The 24950-nt window shown below is 47.2% G+C and overlaps 3 protein-coding genes; 2 read left to right on the top strand and 1 right to left on the bottom strand.

Annotated features, from left to right (window-relative positions):
• Positions 1–985: 985 nt before the first annotated feature.
• GSTUM_00002375001 (uncharacterized protein) lies at positions 986–1671 on the top strand (the record flags this gene model as incomplete). XM_002842489.2 has 1 exon in its annotated part: positions 986–1671. One exon carries the CDS (start codon positions 986–988, stop codon positions 1175–1177), a length of 192 nt encoding a protein of 63 aa, XP_002842535.1. The 3' UTR covers positions 1178–1671.
• A 12826-nt stretch (positions 1672–14497) lies between these two features.
• Positions 14498–19040, top strand: GSTUM_00002374001 (uncharacterized protein; the record flags this gene model as incomplete). XM_002842488.2 has 4 exons in its annotated part: positions 14498–16664; positions 16716–16871; positions 16925–16991; positions 17052–19040. Exons 1-4 carry the CDS (start codon positions 14806–14808, stop codon positions 19038–19040), a joined length of 4071 nt encoding a protein of 1356 aa, XP_002842534.1. The 5' UTR covers positions 14498–14805.
• Positions 19041–20325: 1285 nt separating this feature from the next.
• GSTUM_00002373001 (uncharacterized protein) lies at positions 20326–24521 on the bottom strand (the record flags this gene model as incomplete). XM_002842487.2 has 7 exons in its annotated part: positions 23596–24521; positions 22987–23487; positions 21611–22936; positions 21487–21553; positions 21177–21434; positions 21040–21098; positions 20326–20958 (listed from the first exon to the last, which is right to left on the bottom strand). Exons 1-7 carry the CDS (start codon positions 24442–24444, stop codon positions 20326–20328), a joined length of 3693 nt encoding a protein of 1230 aa, XP_002842533.1. The 5' UTR covers positions 24445–24521.
• Positions 24522–24950: the final 429 nt, after the last annotated feature.

The raw sequence follows: 24950 nt of genomic DNA, 5'->3' as shown, positions 1-24950 counted from the left end.
GATGGTATCATACTCGTAGAAATACGATAGGGTAGGGAGGGAGAGAGAGAAAGAAGATGCCGGTATGGCGGGCACTATTATACGAGTACTCGTACGAGTACCGGGGAGTACCGAGTCCGCTGGGCTTTTTCTTTTTCCTTTTCTTTTTGCCCCGATTTGGCTGCGGTTTTGAAATGAGTGGTTATCTATCATGCAATTGTGAATTTCGATAGACATGGTGGGGTGAATCGCCATGATAAGTACCATACAAAGTGGACCACGATAAAGAGCCACTTGTATAATAACGGGTACGATAGATAGTCCAGTGCCGCAAGCGGGCAGGGCAAGCGCACCACAAAATGGATTTGAAAGAAAGAAAGGAAAAAATCACCCCGAGGCGATGGAGTGAATGACAAAAAAAAAAAAAAAAAAATGATGAACCTTACTCGTACAAGTATAATAACACTATACCTTTATAATAATATGGTATAAGACAGCCTTCTCAAGAGGTCATCAATCAAAGGTTGACGAAACCAGCCAACTCAAACCCACACACACACACACCCTTCATTTCCTCTTCCTATCCTCCTCTCTCCTCCGCCGCCATAACTTATCAATGGAAAATCGAACGGAGAAAAAGGTTGAAAATTCCCCACGGAAAAACGACAAGACTTGGAGGGTTCTGCCTTTCTTCCTACCGTATGATCACTTTTCCACCGACCCGGGTACGATGGCCGCTAGAGCATATAGTGGCCGTTGCCAAGGGTGTGTGACCCACGAGAATACACACCACTTTCTGAGCCGGTTTGGATCACCTGAAAATTTCGCTAGCCAATCAGCAAGAGCCGTCAGTTTGATCTCTTCAGGTTGTTCACTTTGATGTTTTTTTTTTTTTTTAATCTATCATATCCCTTGCATAGCATACGGTAGCATAGCCCAATGCCAATTTTGGAATCCTGCCCCCCCCCCTCGCCCTTGGCAGCGGTCTCTAAAGTCACTTTTGTACATGGACGTATATATACTCAGTGCTTTGCGGTATTTGCACGGTGTTGGCATCATAAATACCGGTACAGGTGCGAGAAGACCAACCGACAGTGAAACTAAAAACTTTGTCGGATGGAATTCGGGAGGCCCGACGTTCGTTCGTTCATCTCCGACGGGGGAAGGGAAGTATGATACGGTAGGAAACTGTAGATAAGTCAGTTACCGGTAGTCTTGGCTCCCCGGCAACTTTTCCTTTCCTTTCCTTCCTTCTTTTTTATCTTGAAGTTATGGTAGCAATAAGCTATCAGCTATCAGCTATCAAACAATCGCAACGATGCCAATAAATCGGTGAATGAACCAATCGTTATGGTTTGTGTGCACAGCCGACTCGAGTACGATGGACTTGCCGAGGACGGCAACTCTACCATACTCGAGCACGGTAGGATAGGACGGGACGGGACGGGACAGGCCAGGATAAGACAAGCAGTGCTCGAGTACCGATATGAGCGATGAGGGAGGGAGGAGGAAAACATGATTCGGTTGATATGAAGCGGAATTAGCATGTGCTCATGATGTGAGCCGCTGCTATTGTATTTGTATTGTACTTCGTACCGGTATCGCTGAAGCAGAATTTGCCGGTTTTCATCATTCATTGATCGATTGAATCGGATTGATCGAGTGATCGAGAGCTATGGCGAACACATCAAACTTTAATAATATTATGGAATGGGGCGTTAAATTACCGCTCCAACTCCAAGGCTTTTGAGTGGACGTGCGAATACCACCAGCATTCTATCAGCATTTTCGAACAGACAGATAGATTGCTCTACCGGTACTCCTCCTCCTTCTTCCCCCGCGCATTGCAAAAAAATGCAAATCAACTTCCCCCCCCCCAGTGAACCCCAAATACAGCCAACTTCAAAAAACTCCCTTGACCCAAAACCAACGATCACAGCCCAAAAAACCCCGAGAACTTCCGCAAAAAAAAAAGTGTGTTTATTTCGTCGTCGTCTAGAGAGAAGCGTAGAAATATTTATAGAAAATATACACTTGCTGTGTGATGATGCTAGGTACTGTACGAGGGGGGTGGAGAAAAGTGATCGGAAAACCGCAAATTTGACCAACCGTTGCCACAGATGTCCAGAGAGCAGCCAATCGGGTTTCAAATATAATGTGAGGAAAAAAGTGATGGGAAAGCAGAAGATCTTCCCATTCTAGTATGATGTAGCCATACCACCTGCTGCAATCACAGCTTCAAGGCATTGTAGCATACTACAAATTAAGCCATCCAACCGGTCAACCCCAATAGAATCCCAAACAGCCTTCACTGCTACAATTAAAACCTTTACGTCTTTGATTCTCCCAAAGGTCTCTCCTAACTCAGTCTCCAAATCACTCAATTGCGCCTTGATGAGATTTAAGTCCGGGGATTGTAGAGGCCACGCAAGTTGCTTGACTGTAACGATCCCTCCTTGGATGGTTAGTTCTTGGCAATGGGGAACGATACTTCTCTTCTCTTTCTTCTCCTTCCTTTGTCTTACGATAGCGCTAGGCCTCTGCCTACGTTACCAATAGTACAAGACCTTTGTCTTCTATTGGAAACACCTATCGTAAGTTTTCTCTAACTCTTCTTCGTGAAGAGCCCTCCTTGACGTAACAATAATGTTGCAGTAAAGATAAAGATCGTAAAGTTGTTTTATATTCATTAACGTAATAAATAGGAAAAGTACTTAGAACAAAGCGTGAAGAACCTATCTTCCTCGACCGCATCGGCCTCCTTATATAGTCTTTGTAACGTGTTCGCAAGGTGCTAATCACGTTATCGATAATAGATACAATAGTTGGCAGGTGGCCTGCTCTTCCAGAGAGGAGGCGAGAGCTGAGAACTAAAGGAGGCTTCGAGGGTGTACTGAGGAACAAAGAAGTAACCATTCAACCAAGTATATTGAAATACTGTCTGTCGAAGTCTGCTCTTTCTATCGTAGAGACAGGCGGTCTTTAAATATACAAATCTGTTCATGTCTTAACATGAACGAAACTAATCAAAGGTATCACTCGATACACTTTGGTAAAACTCTTTAAGTGTTAAAGCGACACTTGAAACAAAACATAAAACAAAACCAAGTATCAAACGATACTTAAAACAAACCAAGTATCAAAGCGATACTTAAAACAAAACATAAAACAAAACCAAGTATCAAACGATACTTAAAACAAACCAAGTATCAAAGCGATACTTAAAACTAAACATAAAACAAAACCAATAACTCAGTACCCATACCGGTTACAGTATTCTTTCTGCCTGTAGTCATGTGACCTAAAGTGATCACATGTGCGAAACCAAATCATAACAAACTAGTCATATGACCGAAGTGATCACATGCTCAAAACCTATGACCTCATAGCGAGATCATGTACAAAAACTCATAAACCAATCATAACGCAATAAACAAGTCATATGACTCGACTGAGTCATGTGCATGAAACCCATGACCTCATAATGAGGTCATGTGCAAAACATAAATCATATGCGCAAGGCTTACCCGCAAGGCATCCTTGCAAGGCATACTCGCCAGACGCACGTCCCATGACTCATATTTGAGCCATGTGCGAAAGCATCACAAATCCCACACATAACAAATCATATGACCCGAATAAGTCATATGTATGAAACAATAACATACCTGTGACTCATAACCATGTGTCACGTGAAAACCTCTTTTATGCCAAGCCACATTCATGACATTGACATTGTTGATTTCATGGCAATTCTTTGAAAACTTCTGATATCCTAGGGTACCATCTTTGACAACCTATTTTGTTACTATTAGTAATTAATAAAATCTTATTTAAATGTTTGTTCATGTAATATTACCTGTGTCCAGCCATATTGTTTACAAGTTTGATGCCAAAATAGGATAAGAATAGGATCAAGGATGTGGGTAACATAATACTTAGAGTCGACCTTGGTTTTTGGAGGAATTGTATGTAAGCTGGTCTTCATTTCACCACAAAATCCACCCCAAACCATTATACCTTCCTTTCCTGACTTCCAGGTTTCATTGATGCAATCAGCATGAAACTCTTTTGCTCCGGCCTAGGTAAAGCCCAGGGCTGATGTCCAAAGCCTGCAGTTGTAAAGGTAGACTCATTCATCCATACTGTCTGTAGCCAATTGTCATATATTCAATGGTGTTTTTCCTGACACCATTGGACCCGAAGAGGTTTATTCTTTTCACGAATGCCGAATCTAATATTATAATTAATTTATATAATTAACTCTAATTTCTATAAATTTAAATAATAATAAAAACAAATACTGAAATAAAATGATTTGAAGTAAGATTAAAAAAATATACTTTTTTCGTGGACACCGGTTATGGTATTCCATTGATACATACACATTATGAAGTGTGTGAATAGAGCAGCTATATTCAAGTGCTTCCAAAATACCCTCCCATGGTATGCAATGTGTTTGCTTATAGGTCATGAAGAAGCATTGTAGTCGTTCTTTTTCTACTTTATCAAAAATAGGCGGTCAGCTGGGACAATGTTTGTTTGTTGGTGTGTTCTCGGCTTTCGAACAAGTATAAATATCATGACAAGTACTTAACTTTATATTAACAAGGGTTGCAATATCTTTCCACTTCATTTTCACTTTGTCATGAAGGGTAATAATACAAAGTCGCTCATCTCGTGTTGTTTCTCGACATTTTGAATCATCAGGAAAGTGCTTGTTTGGCGTTCCCTTTAAATGCATTGCAAGATGCAAAGGATATTCTGAATCGTGTTTTGGTGATTGCATAGTATTGACTACAGACCTGTTTATATTGGATGACCACACTTCCAAGATTGGGTTTGGGTTACTGAAACTTGATTTTTGACTTCCACAAGATCCACCAATCATATCCGTTCTGATCACTTACCCTTACACCCTCGTACTGTACTAGCAGGGCGATCTGTCCGAGAGCTGCCAAATTAAAAACAGTCCCAATCCAATCGCATCAAGTGGTGTCGGGTCACCACTACACTCAATGCGGCGAAAATTCCGCCCAACCATTTGCTCCATTGGAACCCACCGCAATCCGAAGAAAAGCCATCGTCTTCCCCGCGAAGCTAAAGTGAATCGACATCAACAAGCGATACGTTGTTAATCTGCGAGTCAGGTACGGTAGTATGGATTGTTATGGCTATTGGCGGGTCTGAACCTAACTGTACTCGTACTGGTACAATACTTCGCCCCCCCCCCGCGCTGCCCACTTCCTTCAGGACGCAGATCTGCCTTGGCCAAGAGGGGGAGGTACTCTTGTACTAGTACAAGTACAGTATCGTGGTGACCCACCGGTCAAGTTACACCGAATGATTCCTCGGAATGGACTTCTGGCAGCTCGTGCCGTACTCGAGTAGACTACCACTCGTGCAATCTTCGATTCGAGAAGGGGACTCATTCATTCGCTCCTTCCCCGCAGATAGATGGGGAGAGAGGAAGGCTTGTCGTAAAGCCTAACTACCGGCACAGCACGGTGGTGAATGCTTCCCGAGTGGCCTTACCATTGCCTAGGGTACCTTACCGGTACAACAACAAGTACGGGTACAAGTAGACTACAATACCATGACGCCTTGCACGATAACGCTACCACAGCTATTTATGGAGCGCTCGCGCAGCCGCACTTACCATAAGTGGAACTGTGCAAGCTAATCGTTGGGATCGGAAGAAGAAAGAAAAAAAACATTTTGGGTGGTTATTCCCTGGAGAATCCTTCCCACTCAGAATGTTTTTGCGGGGTGCCACGACGGACATGACCAGGACCAGGGCTGGGGAGGGAACTGATGCCTATGCCGGGGATCGTGGTCTCATAGGGGTTTCTTTTTACTCGGGATTCATAAATGAAACGGATTCATCTACGAGTACAGTACAAGTACAGTACGGCGCTCGAGTAAGATTCCCATGCATGTTTTGACCTTTTTTTTTTTTTTTTTTTCCAAATAAAAAAGGAATAGAAATGCACGGTGACAAATTGTATCATATCGGTGCGGTGTATCGTATACCATTTGGAGATATTCTCCTTCTCCTTCTCCTTCTTCTTCCTTGCGCTTGTTTTTTTTTTCCTCAGGTTCACCCTGTCGACATGCTTCCGCCGGGATTGATCCCTTCCGCAGTGTTGGAGACGCTCATAGCTCGGTACTGTACAAGTACTGTACCCGCGAGGCTAGGTAATTTATTACTGTGACCTGATGGATGGTACGAGTAAAGTACCATTCTACTCGAGTACACACGTACCGGTATTGTGCATGCATATGCACGATAGATAGATAGATAGATAGATACTCGAGTACAGTACAGTACCGGTACTCGAGTAGATAAACCATCCCCGCCCCGCCCCACCCAACCGGGAGTGCCAGTGCGATGGATGGATGGATGGATGGATGGACTCGTATCCGGCGCTTCCACATTCGGCCAACTCTGCGAAATTTGGCATTCTCCGCTCCGATCGTGAAGGGGATCCACTTGTGAAGAAATAATTTGTGTTGATTCACTCTCGATATCATTTATTCTATCAATCCGAACAAACGAACAAACCCCTTTCCGTCCGGGTAAAAAAGGGGGGGCGTTGAAGACTTTGAAAAGCCAGAGTCATGTCTTCCGCGTCAGAAACCCCGTACTACCGTACCTACCTACGGTGCATGTGATAACAAACCTGAGCATGGACGAGCATTCCCCAGGTTGCTCAGCATGAACACGATGCTACTTTCCTTGAGCGATACAAGTAGCTGTTATGCCTGTCTGCCTGCTGCTGCTGTTGCTGTGCCGTGAGAGGTCTTGGAATCCGTCATCGGGTGATCGGCAGGAAATACGGTTTGGGCTCCATAGGTTAACTTAGCGGAATTGCGAATACTGTACAGGTTAATTAGTGAGATCCAACAATCTTCATGTGGGGCTGACAGGCTGATCTCATTCCTTCCTTCCGTCCTTGGCGGATACCCGAACATTGAGCGACAATTTTGTTTGCGCGCACAGATACAGTACTGTGCGCGCGGATTATTGGTCTCGATTGGCTCGTACCGGCATACTTTTCTAATTCCTGTGTCCGGGTACAGTACGAGTACTGTACGAGTACTTCTTGCCTGGGACGGGTATTGTGCAGAGAAGAGTTGTCTCTGAGATGGGGTTGGCTGATGGTGATGGATTTCGACTTTATGACACTCGAGATATAAGCCCGAGATCTCTAGGGTTCCGACTCGGGTGCTTGTCACGGACTGGGAAAAAAAGTAGCCGAAAACTAGATTAAAGAAATAATAATAATAATGTTATTATTATTGCGGCAAAAAACCTGAGCGTCTCTGAGCGCCAATACAAGATACTCCCCTGTTTTCGTGTGCCTCTTGCCTGCTGTACCGGTACCTGTACTGTACTCGAGTAGGGCAAGTATTACACATCACCGGTATGATACTCGAGTATGAGTATGAGTACAGTGCTCTGCTCCACTCGCATGTGACACCCCGGACCATGACAGCATATCATACCGGTACCATATGAAGAAACAACACCATAAAACAAGACAAGATGGGCAGGCAGGCGGTCAGGTATCACCATAATCCAGTTCCCATGTACCGCCGTTTGAAACACCTTCCTAATCGCATGGACCACAGACTGGGAAGTCGCTCACAGTCTCTGAGATCTGCATCTCCGGGTTTCCCCTACAAGTAGACAGGAGCCTACTTGTAGCGCCAATTGAGCTTTTGACACCCAAAACCACAATATCCGGGGCTTGTAACACATACTGGTAGCACAAGTACCGGTGTGTGGTACGAATGCAATGATAGTTTCAACTGGCTGACTAACCAACGAGAGAAACAAACACTGTATTCATACAAAAAACAAACCTGCGGTAAGGAAGGCAAGCAAGCGCAGGTGGGTACCCGATGCTGCCACCGCCGTACCGTAACGTGTCATATGTGTGAAGGCAGGGTGCCGGTATCATATAGCGCAACCAACCCGTCTGGAAACACAAGCCTTCCATTGCTCAACGAGAGCTTGGAAAGCAGTCTTCCTTTGATAGATGGACCAAGTTAGCGTCTGTATCCTCGCCTATTAATTATGTTTGTTAGAAGTTGACTGAGGCAAGAGGAAATAGGGATCCTTCTTGGGTCATGTTTCCTGGGCGTGCAGCTGCTGCTCAAATTTAGTTATGCACCGTGCCGCTCTTTATTGACAGTCCCTTGTACCGTGCCAGTATCATACTCGAGTGCAGCATCAGAAACGTACTCGAGTACCAAATTCGCCATTGGTACTTTGTAACTATGAGCTCCCTAGTCAACTCAAGGGGTTTCCTTCCTTTTCCCCCGGGCCCCGACTAGACTCCGGAGCCCCGGCCGCGGAGGAGCTAACCGGCGGCGATATGGGCACTCGCCGGATTTAAAGTTAACGAGCAAAATACTTATCTTTACAATTCGCAATTATTGATTGATACCCTCCGGCACGGTTAAAGGGGGGGGGATTCTCGGCACGGTCCTCCACAAGAGAACAATAACAAACCTGGTCTAAAAGCTAAGCGAAGCAACGCAACACTGCAACCACGCCCGCTCGCTCGCTACTGTACCCCCAATGCTTCACCGAAACCATGCGCAACCTCTTGCGGTGTACTCGTAGTTGATAATTTATGAAGACCCAGAGTCCTTCTTTTGCTACTCGAGTACCGGTATGCTGCGAAGAATAAAAGAAGAAGAGCCCCTGAACTATAGTAGTTGTCCTTGACCCTGTCTGTCCCATCTGTGATCGAGGACAGTACTGTACTAGTACTCGGACCGTATAAGGCGCGGGTGCTACCGTTCGATTTTTTATTTTTTTCTCCCCTTCCTCCTTCCCCTCCTGCCTGCCCGTTCCTCCCCCCCCATTGGCGCTGCGGTACTCGCAAAAGGGCAAACGAGGCACAGGAAATGCAAGCTGAGAATCATTCTCGCCGCCGAAATTGCCTTGTGAGTGGATACCATGTGGGAATGAATGAGTTCTAGGCTACGGCACTGTAGCAGTAAACTTACAGCACTTTTTTAGTGCGCGCCGTTCCCGTTGTCCCGCATGAATAACTTGTACGAGTATTTTTGGCTTTCTGTTTCTCCCCCTTCAAGGAAGGGAGGGAGCTGAGCGAGAGCCTTGAAGTATCGTACAGGATAGACTAAGCACGGGTACAATACTTTAGTAAAGTGAAGTAAAAAAGTAAGTAAGTGTGACATTAATTGCGCAAATCTCAATATCGACAAACCTTGCCGGGGCCGCACAGCACAGCAAGAACTATATCATTCAAGTAGTAGAGATAAACCGGCGGCAGGAAGCCTCGGACATCTCCATCACGTAATCTCACTCGCTCATACACCTCCCCTTTCCTGTCCATGCACATACCCCCCCCCCCGCACAAAGCCGAAAAAAAAAGGGATCAAAGAAAAGAAAAGAAAAGAAATAAAAACGGAGAAAGCCACTAAAAAGTTGATCGTGCGTGGGACGACGTTGGAATACGCTATTTATCGATGCGCTACGGTACCCCGGCGGATCGGTCAGGGGGATTTACGTAAAAGGATTGCTGTCGTTGCCGTTAAATTTGGTGATGCGCCGGTGCCATACTTTACCCTTACCCTACCTGCTAATTTACGAGTATGATTCAAGTACTGTATTTTGCCTGCAAGGAGAGGGGGGTTGTGCCAGAGCTGTTATGATAGATATCGTACATACGGTGAAAAAAAGGGGGGGAGGTGGGTTTTCCTTTTGACTGATCGTGGTGGTGGCGTCGGTGGTTGTGGGGAAGATGGGCATTCTGGAATTCTGGGTGATTGGTGGGTCATGATTTGTCACTCTGTTTTTTTTTCTTTCTCCGCCTCATGGTTAAGTTGGTTGGTTGGCTTCGTCCTTTTTGGTATGATAATTATTGTATTTTTTTTTTTTTGGTTAATGAGCTTTAATGGTCCTCATATGATACAGTTCACGGAGCAAGTTATCCCCGGCTATCGTCACCATCCCACTCTCTCGCTCAGGGGCAGGGACCGCTAAGCACCACCACCGCGCATAAACCGTCCGCCCATGTTATGTTCTCGAATGGCGACATTCCGACTTCTCAACCTCCATGATACTCGCGATGCGGTAGCCAAGCGGTAACTAGTGTTCGGGCTTGAGAACCTCTGGTTGTCTCGAGTTGAGTTAACATACTTGACGGTGTTATTACGAGTCCCGGGGTTAATGACATAATCGTGAACACACTATAAAGAGCAACGGGAAAATGTAAAGCAGATTGTCTACACAACAAAGACTCCAAACCCCTCAAAAATGCGAAATTCCAAAGCCCAGCATCAAGCTAAAATTGAAGAAGCTTGCAGGCAACTTGATGTCAATCCAAATCTCAAAATTCTTACCGTCACTTGTGTCCATGGACTGAATGACAAAACTCTTGGAAATCATTGGCATAAGTGGATAAAATTTCATGCAACAGCTCATGCAACCCAGCAGCACTTGAGTCCTGGGGAGGAGGAAGGGGTAGTAGGTTGGATCAACAAAATGGATGATCAGGGAACTCCACCAAGGTGCCAGCATGTGCGGGATATGGTCGAATATCTTATAAAGCAGAGAACTGCTACCGATTCAGTACAGCTAGAAAAGCATTGGACAGATCGGTTCTTAAAACACTATTCAGAGCTAGCGCATAAGGTAGCAAGACCAATCAACAAAGATCGGGTGCTTGCACAAGAGCCAGTCAGACTGAAGTCCTTTTTTAATTGGTTCTCGGAGGTGAAAAGTTAATTCAAGATTTTCAATGAGGATATCTGGAATTCAGATAAAAAAGGCTTTGTAATTGGGCAGGCTATTGGAGGAAAGGTCTTCTGTAGGGCTGGCAAGAGGAATGCACGTTTAGTTCAGGATGGTAGTAGAGAATGGGTCACATTAGTTGATACTATTTCTGCTGGAGGATAAAGCATTCCACCATTTTTCATATACCAAGCAAAGTCCCAATGTGAAAGCTGCCATGACTATACCGAAAGAGATGAAGCTACCTTCAGCATTTGCACAACTGGCTACATGCATAAGTGATTGTCCTTAAGGTGGTTGGAAGAACATTTTGCAATCTACTGTCAACCGTCCTCTCCCAGTGCCTACTAACTATTGCTACTTGACAATCATACCTCCCATCAGGATTTTGACTTCTACTACTACTGCTGGACCCACAAGATACAGCTGCTTTTTTTTCCCTCCCACCTAACCCATATCTTTCAACCACTTGACCAAAATCCATTTGGTACTATTGGTTCCTATTATCGACAACAAGTTGAGGAGTTTCTCAGAAATCACGGTGTTTATTCAACCATCCACAAAGGCGATTTCTTTTCTATGGTAATGGAGGCCCACAGGAAAGACTTGATGGAGAGTAATATTAAGGCTGCTTTTCGCTGTACCAGTATAGCACCATTTAACTGACGGTGTGTCCTCACCAATCCTGATCTCCAAAATGCTACCCCAGTCTATCAAAGACATTACAAACTTCACCCTCTAGCCAATAGCAACACTCCGACAAGCAAGATTAGGCAACTAGAACTTGAATTAACCAACGTGGAGTCTGTGGCAAGAGCATGTGAGATTGGATATGAGCTCGCCTCTTTTGCAACAAGTACCTCTGCTCAGTCATTAATTCATGAAAAACAGCTGTCAGATGAGCTGAAAAAGCGAAAGGCAAGTAAGGCCCACACAGGTGTGATTATTACATGGGCAGAGGTAATTGGGAGGAAGGCTTTAGATAAGGCATATAAGGAAAAACTTGCCCAGAAGGAGAATGCAAAAAAGGTAGCAGAAATAAAGAGAAAGAAGGAGGAAAGTAATCATCAAAGATCCCAAAAGCGCTGGCAAGTAGAGGATGAGAGTTCTGAATCATCTGGTAGTGAGGGTGAGCTACCTGGTAAAGGGTCTAGTAGTAGAAGATCAGTTAAAGGGAGGAGGAGTAGATTGGAAGAGGAAACAACCAACCATGACGGATTTCTACCTCTTGACAACACCCTACACATCCTGCAGCTCCACGAAACCTCTGGAAACCAATGCTGAAACCCAGACCAAGCAACTCGCAACCGTCGATCATTCCGGAATATGCACTTGGGAGAGTTTGATGAGGAGGAGGAGAAACATCCAAAATGCAGTCATATGTTATCACTCATTGTAATCATTTCCTTAAATGTTTTCATTTTTCTTTGTTTTCTCTTCTGGCTTATATTCCTTAATCACTGTATTACTCAGAATAAAATTCAGACTGTACTGCCATGTTTTGTTGAGGATGGTAGGAATTCATTGGTTGTTGCCTCAGCAGGTCAGTCTCGTAATATCCCCGGGCATCGTAATATCCGTGTATTGTATGTTACTGCTGGCAATTCGACGGCGTGTCTTTGGATCGTCATATTTAACTTACCCGCCTGCCCCAACAATGGATTATATGCTTTATATATACAGCAACTTGCATTTGCTCCGTGATTGCACCATAGTGCTAAGCAGGATTCATGAACTCGATTCCTTCGGATTTCTCTGCTGGAGGGGGTGTGAGATGCGCCCCCGGGCTGTCTTTGGTCTGGTCTAGTCAACCCGCTCCCTGCGCGGAAAGGAAGGAAGGAAGGGGGTACGTTTGCAAAGGAAAGGAATATAAAATACGCCATCACTCCATGAAACCCCTCCTCAGGACTTCCCCCCCCCCGGGTGAATTGCAGGGCAATGGCACACTTCCCTGACGGTTGTACTCTACTGGACCCACAAAAACAAAATCCACAATTATTTTTTGAGTACGGTGGATTGGCGGTGGGTCTTAAAAAATGAGTTTGTCTTTTGCGTGTTTGGAAGGACGGTGGGTGGAGATAGTATTCATGGGGAGGAGGACTAGTGAGTGCCTGTGGATATCTTACGTGCGGGCGGGGCTGTTGTTGTCGCGAATTGAGATTAAGAAATGTGGGGTTGTTTTCATGACCCCTTTTTGATATTGGATGCTTGTGGGGTGAGTCTGGGCACTTTGGTGGGGGTTTTTTTTTTTCGGAGAAGTCTTGCTAGGCTTTCTGACTGGATAATACTTAGCACTAGAGTGTCGCAGGTATGGTACTTGGGTACCCTCAGCACATATAGTTGTGGAGATGATCTAAAGTTACAGACGATTTACTCTCACAGTATTGCTCTGTCAAAGATATCGAGTGATATTCTGTGCATTGATTCTCATTAATTTTTAAAGTTGTAGCTATAGCATTGAAAAGTAGAATGGTGTTTACTGTATTCCATTGCTGCAGTACTAAAAACATACTCGAAATCTGGCCTGTTTGATTGAAATTGCAAAGAGCATATGGAATGTAACCACAACACTACCACAATGAATACCGTAACCTTAGCTCAAAATCCATTCTGCAAACTGACAACGCCCACTTTCAAAGCAAGCTCACTCAATGCCAACCAATATCCTATGTTGAAAACGCCAACACGAGCTGTAGACAGGCCAGTGCGGATCTGCAATGTTCCGTTAAAGTAATAGAATAGCCTACATTGTAGGAATGGACTTTGCAGCTATTGGGGCCGCGTGGTATGTCTGAAATACAGCTTTTCAGTGTCTGTGTTTGTCAGTATTGTAGCTCCCTGTCCCGTTTTCGGTGCCGGGGGGAAATGATTGAGTTGACATACTGTCGAGGAGGTACTGCTTTTTTTACATGGCTGCTAAATGAAATGACCTATCAGAGGGGACCAAAGAAAGATATCAAAATGTTTTTTTTTTTTTTAAAAAAAAAGAGGAGAATGGCTTCCGGGCCGACCGGGGGGAGGGGCTCAGGAGGAAATGTAGTTGGAGCAAGTCAGAACTTTTTGAGGAAGTGTGGAATTGGTCTTCATAATCTGACAAGTGTACTATGGAGGGGGGCGCGGCGCGGTTACGAATGATAGCTTTGGCAAACAGAGGATTTGGCAATGATTGAACAAACCGTGCTCAAGTTTACTCAGATGGACCGAGTATACCTGGGGCTACCAAAGTAACCAGGTTTTACGTGAAACAATTCGTCGTATGATGCCGGGCAATGTGAGCTTGCAGTATGCACCGGGTAGTACCATAACACCTCTAGATTGATCTATTGTGACCAAGATTATGAAGATGTGTACTTATATTGCTGCCCTGATATAAGCATTGCACTTCTAGCCTCTGCTGTGCCCACAAAGAAAGCCGGTACCGCACCGGTCAAGAGCATCGATGAAAAACAGATATCATATGATAGGCAGGATGCTCTCCGTGGCTTTGACTCTAGACTTGAATCACCTAATATCACTCGACTTTTGGGTTTGTTGAGAAGGGGAACTTGGCGCCACAAATCTCTAATACGGCTCGGCATTACCTTGTTGCCGAAACCTGGCAACGGCCGGTTCGCGGCTGCCTAGAATTGGGCTCATCACTCGAGCTGCTATTGCAACGCCACACTAGAAGGGTCTGTGGCACTCGAAGAAAACCTTCTTAACCTTCAATTTACCCTCCTCTGCCTCTCATCACCAAGGTTTAGGATCAATTACCGTAGATTCTGAACCCCACAAGAGTACTTCTTCTCTCTTAACTACAGTATCCACTTTCCGACATTCGCTCCCTCTTTTTCCAGGGTAAAGATGCAAATTGCCGTCATCGACGTGTCCACCAATCACTAGACCTGTCCAACCTCAATTCTTTTTTTGGCCGACACCTATTAGGTTGCCCTGCACAACACCCCTCCCTTTACCCACGAGCCTTTAACCTCAGCTAATTGCCCCGAGAATCTTGCGGTTTACTGGAAAGAAACGGCGTTGCTATTCTGTTTATCCACCCTCGGTTTCATCGCATGGCTACTTCATCCGTTAGGAAGTTGGACCCCGACCAGTTCTCTGGGCAAAGGGGTGTTCATTTTATCTCCAAGGACTTCTCTTCTGATATTCATCTGCTTAGCGGATCTCTGGATGGCGTAGCGCGTCTATCGCATCAAGACGATTCCGCCTCTTCCGACGACTCTCAACGTTCCGGTCGACAAATGTCTGTGGAGTACGATGAATTGGATGGCGATGAGGAGGTGTTGGTGTCCGGGGATGGTGTTGCCTCGATTCATAATGGAGGTTATTCCTCTTGGGGTGGGTCTGGGAGGACGGGAAATAGTGTCCGCTCCTTACCCTACCCCGTTCCCGAACCTTCCGGAAGAATGTCACCGGAAGGCGTAGTCGATCGGTCGTCACTGCATAGGCCCCCTCCCCCCATGCGAATACCATCGCATACCTATGCTCCTGGGTTACAACGTCACCCAATGAGTATGACGAACGAGCGCTCGAGGCATAGGTCTTCGTCGGCTAACCGGTCCCGCCGGGATCCTAGCGCACTCTACCGATCCCAGGAGAAAGCCTATGTACAGCGGTTGCGCCAGGATACGGATAGCGACTATTTTAGCTCTGGTTCTAGTCTTTTGGGCTCTTATCAACATGAGTTCGAGATGGAGGATGAGTCTCCTTCCGAGGTTCACTTTGGGGATGATATGTATGATGGGGATACGCTGTTGCTTTACGGTCACGATGAGATGGAACCATCGGCGGAGGAACTCAAGATTCCCGAGAATAGGGAGCGCCTGGAGTGGCATTCTATGCTTGCATCGGTTTTGATGGGGGATGTGGTTAAACAAGAGAAGAAGCGGTTGATCGGTAGTACAGAAGAGAAGGAAGGTGTAACCATGAAGACTGAGCTCTTCATCGGTCTAAGGGCGAAGGTGTGTGGCCGATCAATTCCGGCCCAGAGGAGGATTTTGGAGGAGGGTAGGGCAAAAGTGGATACACTAATTAGTGATATTATAAACTTTGAAATACAAGGAAAGGATAAAACGGAAAAGAGCCCAAGAGAGCAAGTCCACGACATTATTTTGAGATGGGAGAGGTGCGAGCAACTATGGCCCACCCAGGCAGCATTGATGAGCGCTAAGCCAAACTGCGCTTCCTCGCCTTTCGCGGCAAGTTGGGACGCGATCGTCGCCTGGAGCAATATCACCGAACTGATCAGGACAGAGCTCAAAATCCTTCAAAATTGGGTTGGGAATGATGACTTGGATTTTGCCCGGCAAAATGTTACCTCCGTGGGTGATGTTTCCAACATTGATCGGGGATCGTCGTTCTTGGATCGGATTTTAAAAGAGGATAACCTGAAGTCGTTGATTGGAGAGAGCAACATGCTATCTGGCTTGAGTAGAGTGATTGCTAAGGCAAAGGAGACTTTGATCGAGTATTCTGAGGCTTTTGGGAAGCGCCATTTACCACCATACATCGAAGAGCTGCTGGTTCTCATTGGATTTCCGACAAGGCTTATTGAGGAGGTTATCGGTATGCGTCTCAAGTATGCTGAGAACATGAGGGAACCAGTGTCAATGATGACGGATCAGTTGATTATGCAATTCCAGTCTGTCCTCCGGCTTGCTGTGGATATTAAGCAGAAATACATGATAATTTCGGAGCCGGAGCCCGGCTGGAATCTTCCCCCCTGTATGGACGAGAGCTTCGAACAAGTGGTGTTACATGGGTTAAGGTATTACTTCAAGCTTATCGGCTGGAGGATCGGGTCCAACAAGAACACTTTTAAGGAGGCCGAAATCCTTGAGACGGAATGGAATTTCTCTAATGACATCGGCCGATTTATCGAGGGGGGTGATGTTGAGGTCGCCGAGCAGTTTAGGTACGTCGGGGGACTACAGAAGGATCGATGTAACTAGCTGACACAATGTAGTTCCTTAACGAGCAAATTACTTAGTAGGTTGATGGGCCATTTCGAGAAGGAGTTACAGAAACCTCCAGAGGCCAGAGGAGAGGATATCAGCAAACGGTATAAACAGATCTTGGATTCTGTTCGTGTGCGGCAGCGTAAATTATTCCGTTTTGCAAGGTAAAGTCCTCATTTTTTGTTTAAGGCTTGACTAAATTTTTTTCTTCTTCAAGACTTTTGAGCCAGCGTTTTGAGAATGCGAGCGAGTACAACGTTGAAGAGCATAAACTTAAAGACTTAGTCGGCGCCCTGATAGTGTCGGGCCACTTCTTGGTCTATACCGCTAGCGTGGAACATGAGGGAGTATATTTGGTGGCGGATCCATCTTTATCTGGCCGCCCGCATCAGATCCAATCGATCCTTCGTACATGTTTCCACGATGACGTCGTCCGAGAGGACCCATCTTGCCCGTATGTTCTGATCATCTGCCCACAAGACCAGCTAGCCTGGGATGGACCCGTTTTGGATATTGATATGAGGGAGCCGATTGTGGATATCAAACCCGGAAGATTACGTTTAGTAGCAGACGGTTCCCTAGCAAGACTAGCAAATGCTCGGATGTCATTCTCTCACTCAACGAATCATAGCCTTGACATTTTGATTGAACAGAGGGCTAATCTTCCACGGGTCGACCAGGAATTGATGAAGATCAAGAAGACCACCTACAGACTGTCGAACGCTATTATGGATAGTGTGGAAAAAATCCGGAGGCAGACCACAGGATTAGGTTGCCAGGAACTTATCCAGACTTGTTTTGCATTTGCGACGGAATTTGGGCAGCGTTCAGTGCTTTACATGGACAATAACCGAAAGGCAATGAACAATCTTAAGCTCACTCGGCTTGCCATCGACTGGGTCAGCTTCATATGCGATGACTGCGTTGCTTCCGATCGTCGGACTTTTCGATGGGCTGTGAAAGCGCTAGAATTTGCTATGGTCATGACCCGTGGTCAGAACATTCTCTCCTTCAGTGAGGCAGAGTACGAGCGGCTAAGGTCCAAAGTCGCCGGCTGCATGTCACTCTTGATTTCGCATTTCGACATCATGGGCGCTCGTTCAACGCTCGCGGCACAAGCCGAGAAGCAAAGAATGGAGATGCTCGCCGGCCAAGTTAAGAAAATGGACATGGGTAAGCTCCTTGAAGATAACGAAGCTGCCGAACGCATACGGGAAGAATGGCTCCGTCAACTAACCGAAATCGACAACGCCCGCAAGGGCCTCCTCAGCGAGCGACAAGCCCTCGGCCGAGTATTGGACGATAGCAACCAGACCGACCGATCCCTAACCTCCCTGTCAAAGTCCTCCTTCTCGAACGTCTCCCTCCGCTGGCAACAAGGCCAATTCGTTGGTGGCGGGACCTTCGGCACGGTGTACGCAGCAATGAACCTAGACTCGGGCTACCTAATGGCGGTCAAGGAAATCCGTCTCCAGGACCCACAAGTAATTCCGCAAATTGCGAACGCCATCCGCGAGGAAATGCACGTGTTAGAACTCCTCGACCACCCCAATATCGTCCAATACTTTGGCATAGAAGTGCATCGCGACAAGGTCTGCCTCTTCATGGAGTACTGCTCCGGCGGCTCCCTAGCCAGTCTCCTCGAGCACGGCCGCATCGAGGACGAGACTGTCGTTATGATCTACACCCTACAGATGTTGGAGGGCCTCGCCTACCTACACGAGTCGCGCATCGTGCACCGCGACATAAAGCCGGAAAACATCTTGCTGGACCACAACGGCATAATTAAATACGTCGACTTCGGCGCCGCCAAGGTGATAGCACGTCAGGGAAAAACGCGCCGTGGCGGCGTAGCCACTGCCGCCCGCACAAACCTGAACTCCATGACCGGAACACCCATGTACATGTCCCCCGAAGTGATCACGGGCTCGGATAAGGGCCGCCACGGTAGCATCGATATATGGTCCCTGGGCTGCGTGGTGCTGGAAATGGCAACTGGACGAAGACCCTGGGCGAATCTGGATAATGAGTGGGCTATTATGTGGAATATCGCTGCGGGATACCCTCCGCAATTGCCCGCGCCGGACCAGTTGAGTGAGAGTGGGATCGACTTCTTGAAGAAGTGCTTTGAGAGGGATCCGGGAATTAGGCCTTCTGCTGCGGAGTTGTTGCAGCATGAGTGGGTGTGTTTTGTCCCATTTATTTTCTTTTGTTCACTTTGGTGGGGGATGCAGACTAATTGTGGAGGGATAAAGATCTTAACCATCAGAAATCAAGTCATCGAACCATCCATTCCCGCGAGCGAGACCTCAAGCGGAGCTAGCAGTCGGTGATACTACTTATGACTATAACCTTGTTTCTCCTCCTCCTCCTGTTATCTTTTCCTTAATTCGTGGCTACCCCCTTCTCCGCTTTCTTTTCCGTTTTTGAACATGGTGTTTTGCATTTGATTGACTGATTGGGGAGGTTTGGAATATGTTGTTGGGGTTCTTGGCTTGTACGTTTTCTGTCCTGATCTCCTTGGCTTGGCTATGTTTCTTTGATCGTACATGAATTGGCATGAAGATGAAAATGAAAATGAAAAAGCACGAGGATTGTATCGTATCGTATTGTGATTAGTTGGAGTTGGTTGTGATTATTATGTTTGTTGATTTGGGCAAGTAGATTGCAGTGACGGGCTAGAATGGATAAGTGATGAATACAGTCCTGAATCTTGATGTTCATGGTCGATCACTCGATGAGGTTGATGTCCAGTACCGATTTATAAGATGGGATATCATATTATCATACTCGCGACATCCGACATTGGTGTCAGACCCAATACCCTGAAAATCACAGCTGGTAGCCCAAATGATAATCGCAAGCATGATCATATTCGACGTCAAAAGGAAAGAAAAAAATGATCTTCCAAATATCCTAGCACACGTCCCAACAGCAACCCTGTCCACAGCACCCACATAACATCACACAAGAAAGAGACCGCCAACGGGCGAAAACAAAGTAACGAAGGGAAAAGGCAAAGAGAGAGGGAGAGAGAGCGTGTGAGTGAAATGGACGGATATCAGCTTGAATAGTTGGGAAAAAAGGCAATGGGTGGTTCAAAAGTAATAGGTAGGGGTGAAACGTTACAAGTATTGTATGATACCTTGTAGCATAACTTGGCTCGTACTCGTAAGGTTCGTATTGTCATCGGCCTGGCGGCCGCCCGCGCGGACGGTCAAATGCCGTTACGGCACTGGTATGTGCGAGTGAGGGAGGTACCTTGTGGAGATATTGGTTTTGGGGAAAGGAGACACTGGGGGGTTTCCCTGCGTAGATGGGGTGGAGGAATAGACAGAAACATTCACTTGAATGAACGACCCCCCTTCGGTATTATTATTATTATTTTTATAATATCGCACGAGGTCTTCCTCCTCTGGTGGGATAATTTCGGCTTATTGAAAAAAAAAAAAAAAAAAAGGACTACATTACTATCCCTTTACTCCGTTCGGGGGAACTCGTTCAAGGCATAAGGAAGGAAATTTAAGATATCTACTACGACAAATGGAATATAAAATACATTTACATCATTACCCCGCACTCCACTCCACTTCCTCTGCGATATTAATATGATGTCAACTACAACCGCTCGTCAAACACAATTCCAACAAGCTCATCCAGAATCGTATACACAATCGATGAACTAAACCCCACCACGCACACGTCAGCCCAACCCACCTTATCAAGGGAGGAAAAAGGAGGGACACACTTCAACCTCCCATTATTCAACCCAGCAAACAACCTCCTCCCAGCAGCCCTAGCATTTTCCCTCCCAACAACACTCCCCGCAAGGTCCGGTATGAGCGTAGCAAGTATGATCTTGGCTTCATTCCTTGCCCTGACCTTCTCCTTCGCACCCCTCCCTGCCTGCTGTTGCTGCTGCCCTGTAGCTACCGCCTCCGGCCAGAGAGTCGCCTTCAGCATGTCCAAATATCGGATAATTTCTTCCTCGTCAACCAACCCGCGCACCTGCTCACGTACCTTCCGCTCTATCGTCCCGCCGAGTAACTGCTGCAACACGACTACTACAGCACGGCCGCGGAGCCAATTACTTCCCCGATTCAGCTGGAATACTTCCAAGAAGATATCGCAGATGGGCTTTACGAAGGGTGTTGATTCGCGGTTTTCAAAGGCGGAGAGTTCGGCCTCCGCTTCTGCTGCATCGATGGTTTCGCCGGGGATTATGCTTGGAGGATTGGATTGGTGCTGAAGCTGGGGGAGGGGGGGGAAGGGGATGGAGGGAGGAGGGTTTTGTTGGGATAGTTGGTCCAGTAGTGGAATTGTCCCCAGGACGTCTTCCACCCCATCTGCTATTGAGTTGTAGAGTCGGGACATTATGTCGCGGCGGTAGTCTGCCGGTGTTAATATGCCCGGGTCAGAAGAGGAGGCGGAAGGTGTAGGCGCGATGTGATTTTGTGAGAGAAAGGAACGAAAGGTTCGGCTTCTGCAGACGTCTGGCAAAAGGAGGAGGGAACAGAGGTAGGTTTCCAGTGAGACTCGACGTTTTTCCAGAAAGTCTTTTTGGAACTTCATTACTACCCGACGTCGAGGGAAGTCCAGCGGTTTGACACTCGGGAAGGTGCTACGGAGGGTTTGGTGTAAGTTTAGGAATTCGCTGTAGCGGCGGGGAACGGTCCAGGTTGCTGGCGGCATTTGGTCACCGGCGGGGCGGTGGACTTCTATTATATCTGCGCAGAGTTAGTTTGATTACGGTAAAGGAGATAACGGGGGGTCAACTACAGAGAGCGTATTCTTGGCCGTTCTCCCTGCCGACCCTGGTGGATTTGATCCTTATTTTTGCGCGGCCCTAGGAACCTAGTTAGCCGCGACGTATCAAATTCCATAGCGTAATCACAAATCTCACATAAAGGCTATTGTCACTCTCCTGAACGATATACTGCTGCCTCTGAAGCTCCTTCCTCCGAATCTCACGATGCAAGCTAGCCTTACTCTTCCCGAGGATCCTCAGCTCAACAGTATTATTCGTTAACTCTGCTTTCCGGTAAAGGCTATCGACAACCGCCTCCTGAGTAGACAGCTTTTCGATATCAAACGTCAACGCAGCGATCGCCTCTGCCAGTCCAAGATCCCCAGGCGCAGCCTGTCGAATCTCATCATCAGATCCACTACCCCCATCCGGGCCATCCTTGTCCTCGGCTTCCTCGCCAGAAGAGTGACAATCGACCACAGCCGCCTCGTCAGGGAATAACTCGTCGTCAGCGAATACGCCACCGCTAGGACCCGTGCCAACGAGGCCGAGGGAAGAAATACTCGGTGGTTTCGCCTTCGCTTTCTCTTTGACCGCAGATACCGCGGTGAACTTCTGTCCGTTCCCGTTCCCGCTCCCAGTACCATTACTGTTGCTATCCCGGGATACGTCGATCGAACTCCGCGGTGAATTAGGTCCTGTTAGAACAGGGCTATTCTGGAATGGCGAGCTTCTGCTCTCGTCGAGGCTTGGGCGGTCTTCGATGATGTCGTTCAGCGCTGCTTCCATTGCTTCCACAATGCCATCCTCCGGGCTATGTCTTCCCGGTTCTTGTTGGGGTTGGCTGAGATACTGTGAGTATTGGGGTGGCTCCTCGTCAAGGCTTTGTCGGGAGTTTGACAGCGGGTCAAAGTCCCAATCATCTAGAGACCTTTCTGCGGGCCTGGCGCCGTCTAGGGAATGTCTCGACGATATCATGGGATCTGATGTTTCCGAGGGGTGCGAAGCATTGGCCCATGAAGAGCTCCGGACCATTTCTCGGCTCGTCCGGTCAGACACAGGCCTCACTTGTGATGCGGCAGTCTCGTCAGAGGCCAAATACTTGTAGAACAAATCACTAGCCCTAAACTCGGGAAAGTCCTTCTGCTGCATCTCTTCAAATACTGCCGTCTGAGCCCTCAACACAGCCGCTCTTGCCCGTATGTACTGTTCCTGTGTTGCATTACTCCCTGCTTTAAGAAATTCTTTCACAGCGAGGTTGGTCCTTTCTCGAATTTGAAGCTCCGGCATTGATAAATATGCTTCATGGATTTGGGCTAGGTCAGCTCGATCCGACAGTGTCCAAGCAGCATGAGCAGTAGAAGTGGATGTTTCCTGCTCGTCGTCGGATGATGATACATCTTCTTCCAACGGATTACGAAGGCCATCAACAACAAGCCAGAACTGCACTAAGGGCAAGCGTCTACGCCGGTCCATATGCTCCTAGAATATCGGTCAGTAAAGCGGTTATATTGTAGAAGCCACCCACAAACCATGAAGTAAGACAGCCCAGATGAATCTCGAAGAACCTGTTGCGGAGTGGCAAACTCCAAGTGACTAGTTGTAGCCTGTTTGGGAACGAGCACCTCCGAATGTGTCCTTATAGGTCCACCGCCTGGTCCCGCAACACTGGCCGATAATTGAGCAACCCTCTTATCAACCTCTCGCTTGCCGGTCTCTAGCCTACGTAGGTAGACAGCCCATCCTTCCTTTGGTTCAACCCTTTCGTCTCTCTTCAATTGAGCACTGACCTCATTCCTCAATCTTCTAGCGTCGGAGAGGTTGTTACAAAGCCTGATAGACCGAATAAAGCGCTCGAAAGTGCGTTCGTCGTCTTTGGCAGAAAGCCGTATGAATGGTTGACTTGGCGCAAGTTCCACCTGAGAGTAATTCCTCGAGTGGCCGAGGGAGTTTGGGTGCCGTGGAGTAGCATGTTGATCCAGGGCAGCTCTGAGCTTTCGAACAGTTTTACGATCTTGGAGAGTTGACCGACCCTAAAGAGACGAACATCGGTTAACGATGCCACACGGCAATAGCATACATGTACAGCTCGACAACCGATCGAACTCCTTGTCGGAGAAACAAAGAATTGCGGCACGTACTATAGCTTCAATAAATTGATTCCAAGTATCTGGATCGCTCAGTATCCCCATAACCGGGAACAAAATGCCACAAGCCACAATCTCCTTCACAATTGTCGCAACGGCCCTACTCTTCCTTTCCCTCTCAGGCAATAGCACGGGTAATATATTATCCACTAGAAGCCTCAAGTGGTCCTGTTGCGCAAGCTTCGTATCCGAAAACTTCAAGCTAGCCGCGGGGTGAAGCTTCCCCTCTCGGTACTTGCCAGCAATCGCCAAATCCAGCTCCTCCGACTCCGTAAGATCTTTGTTAAGATGCTTCCCCCTGACGGCCCTCTCGGCGGCGGAAAAATCGTGCAAGTGAGCCGTCAGCAGCGGTACAATCTTTCCGACGATAACCTCCACAAGGTCCAAACCCTGTATCCGATCCCGCAAGACGCCTAGCGCATGACGAATTGTCCGATCGACCTGAATAGTGAACGACGGGTCGGAGGATATCTTCGAGTACCAGGAGCTTACGAAGTCCCGAAGGACGTTTTCAAGGAATACATCGATAGAGTCCGAGAGCACGAACGACGGCGGGTATAAGGGTAGTCTGTAGAAGGAGTCTTCCAACGCTATCGCTTCGACTTCCTTGGACCAGAGCGCTGGCGATGCAAAGGCGAGGGGTTTGATGGTCTTGAGGACATTGTTGTCGCTTGGGCGGCGATGGACAGTGAAGAGTCCCGAGACTAGCAATAGGATTATGGACGCGGTGCTGCCGGTGAAGAAGGCCCAGACGATTAGGCGGAGGGAAGGGAAGAATTGAGCTGTCGTGTTAAGGAGTAGAAGCAGGATCACAGCGGTGATGGCGAGGGAACGGCGATGCATCGAGGTCTACATGTGCGAGTTGAAGTGTTAGTATTGAGCGATGCGGTCAGTAGGCGATTGGCGGTGGTAGAGGCGGGGGGGGGGGTTGTTTCTCCGACGAAAGTGAGCTTGGGTGTTGCTGAACGCAGGTTGGTGTTGGGCCAAGCTTTCGCTGGAGCTGTACTCGTAGGTGCTCCCCCGGGCTATCATGTTCGTAACCCTGGCTGATACATTTTAGTCAACGTGGCAAACCTTGGGCTGTTTTACAAAAATCAACCCTGATTCACTTAAAAGTTAATACAATCAGTCTGCCGGTCAAACGGTATAGTATCATAATATCATACTGCCACAATAGTACCCCAATACCGGTAATAGAATAGTAGATCATCTCCACTCTACTCGAGCTCGAGTACAATCAAGGCGCTTCCGCCACTCTCGTGGGCTTCCCGCTATCGCCACGTGGGGGCAGTGAAGTTGCCGCTTGGGCGGGATGATGTCAACCCCAGCATCCCAGACAACGGTGGTCA

Source organism: Tuber melanosporum, assembly GCF_000151645.1.
Source record: "Tuber melanosporum whole genome shotgun sequence assembly, scaffold_129, strain Mel28".
NCBI lineage: Eukaryota > Fungi > Ascomycota > Pezizomycetes > Pezizales > Tuberaceae > Tuber > Tuber melanosporum.
This window is presented reverse-complemented; position numbering and strand designations above follow the sequence as displayed.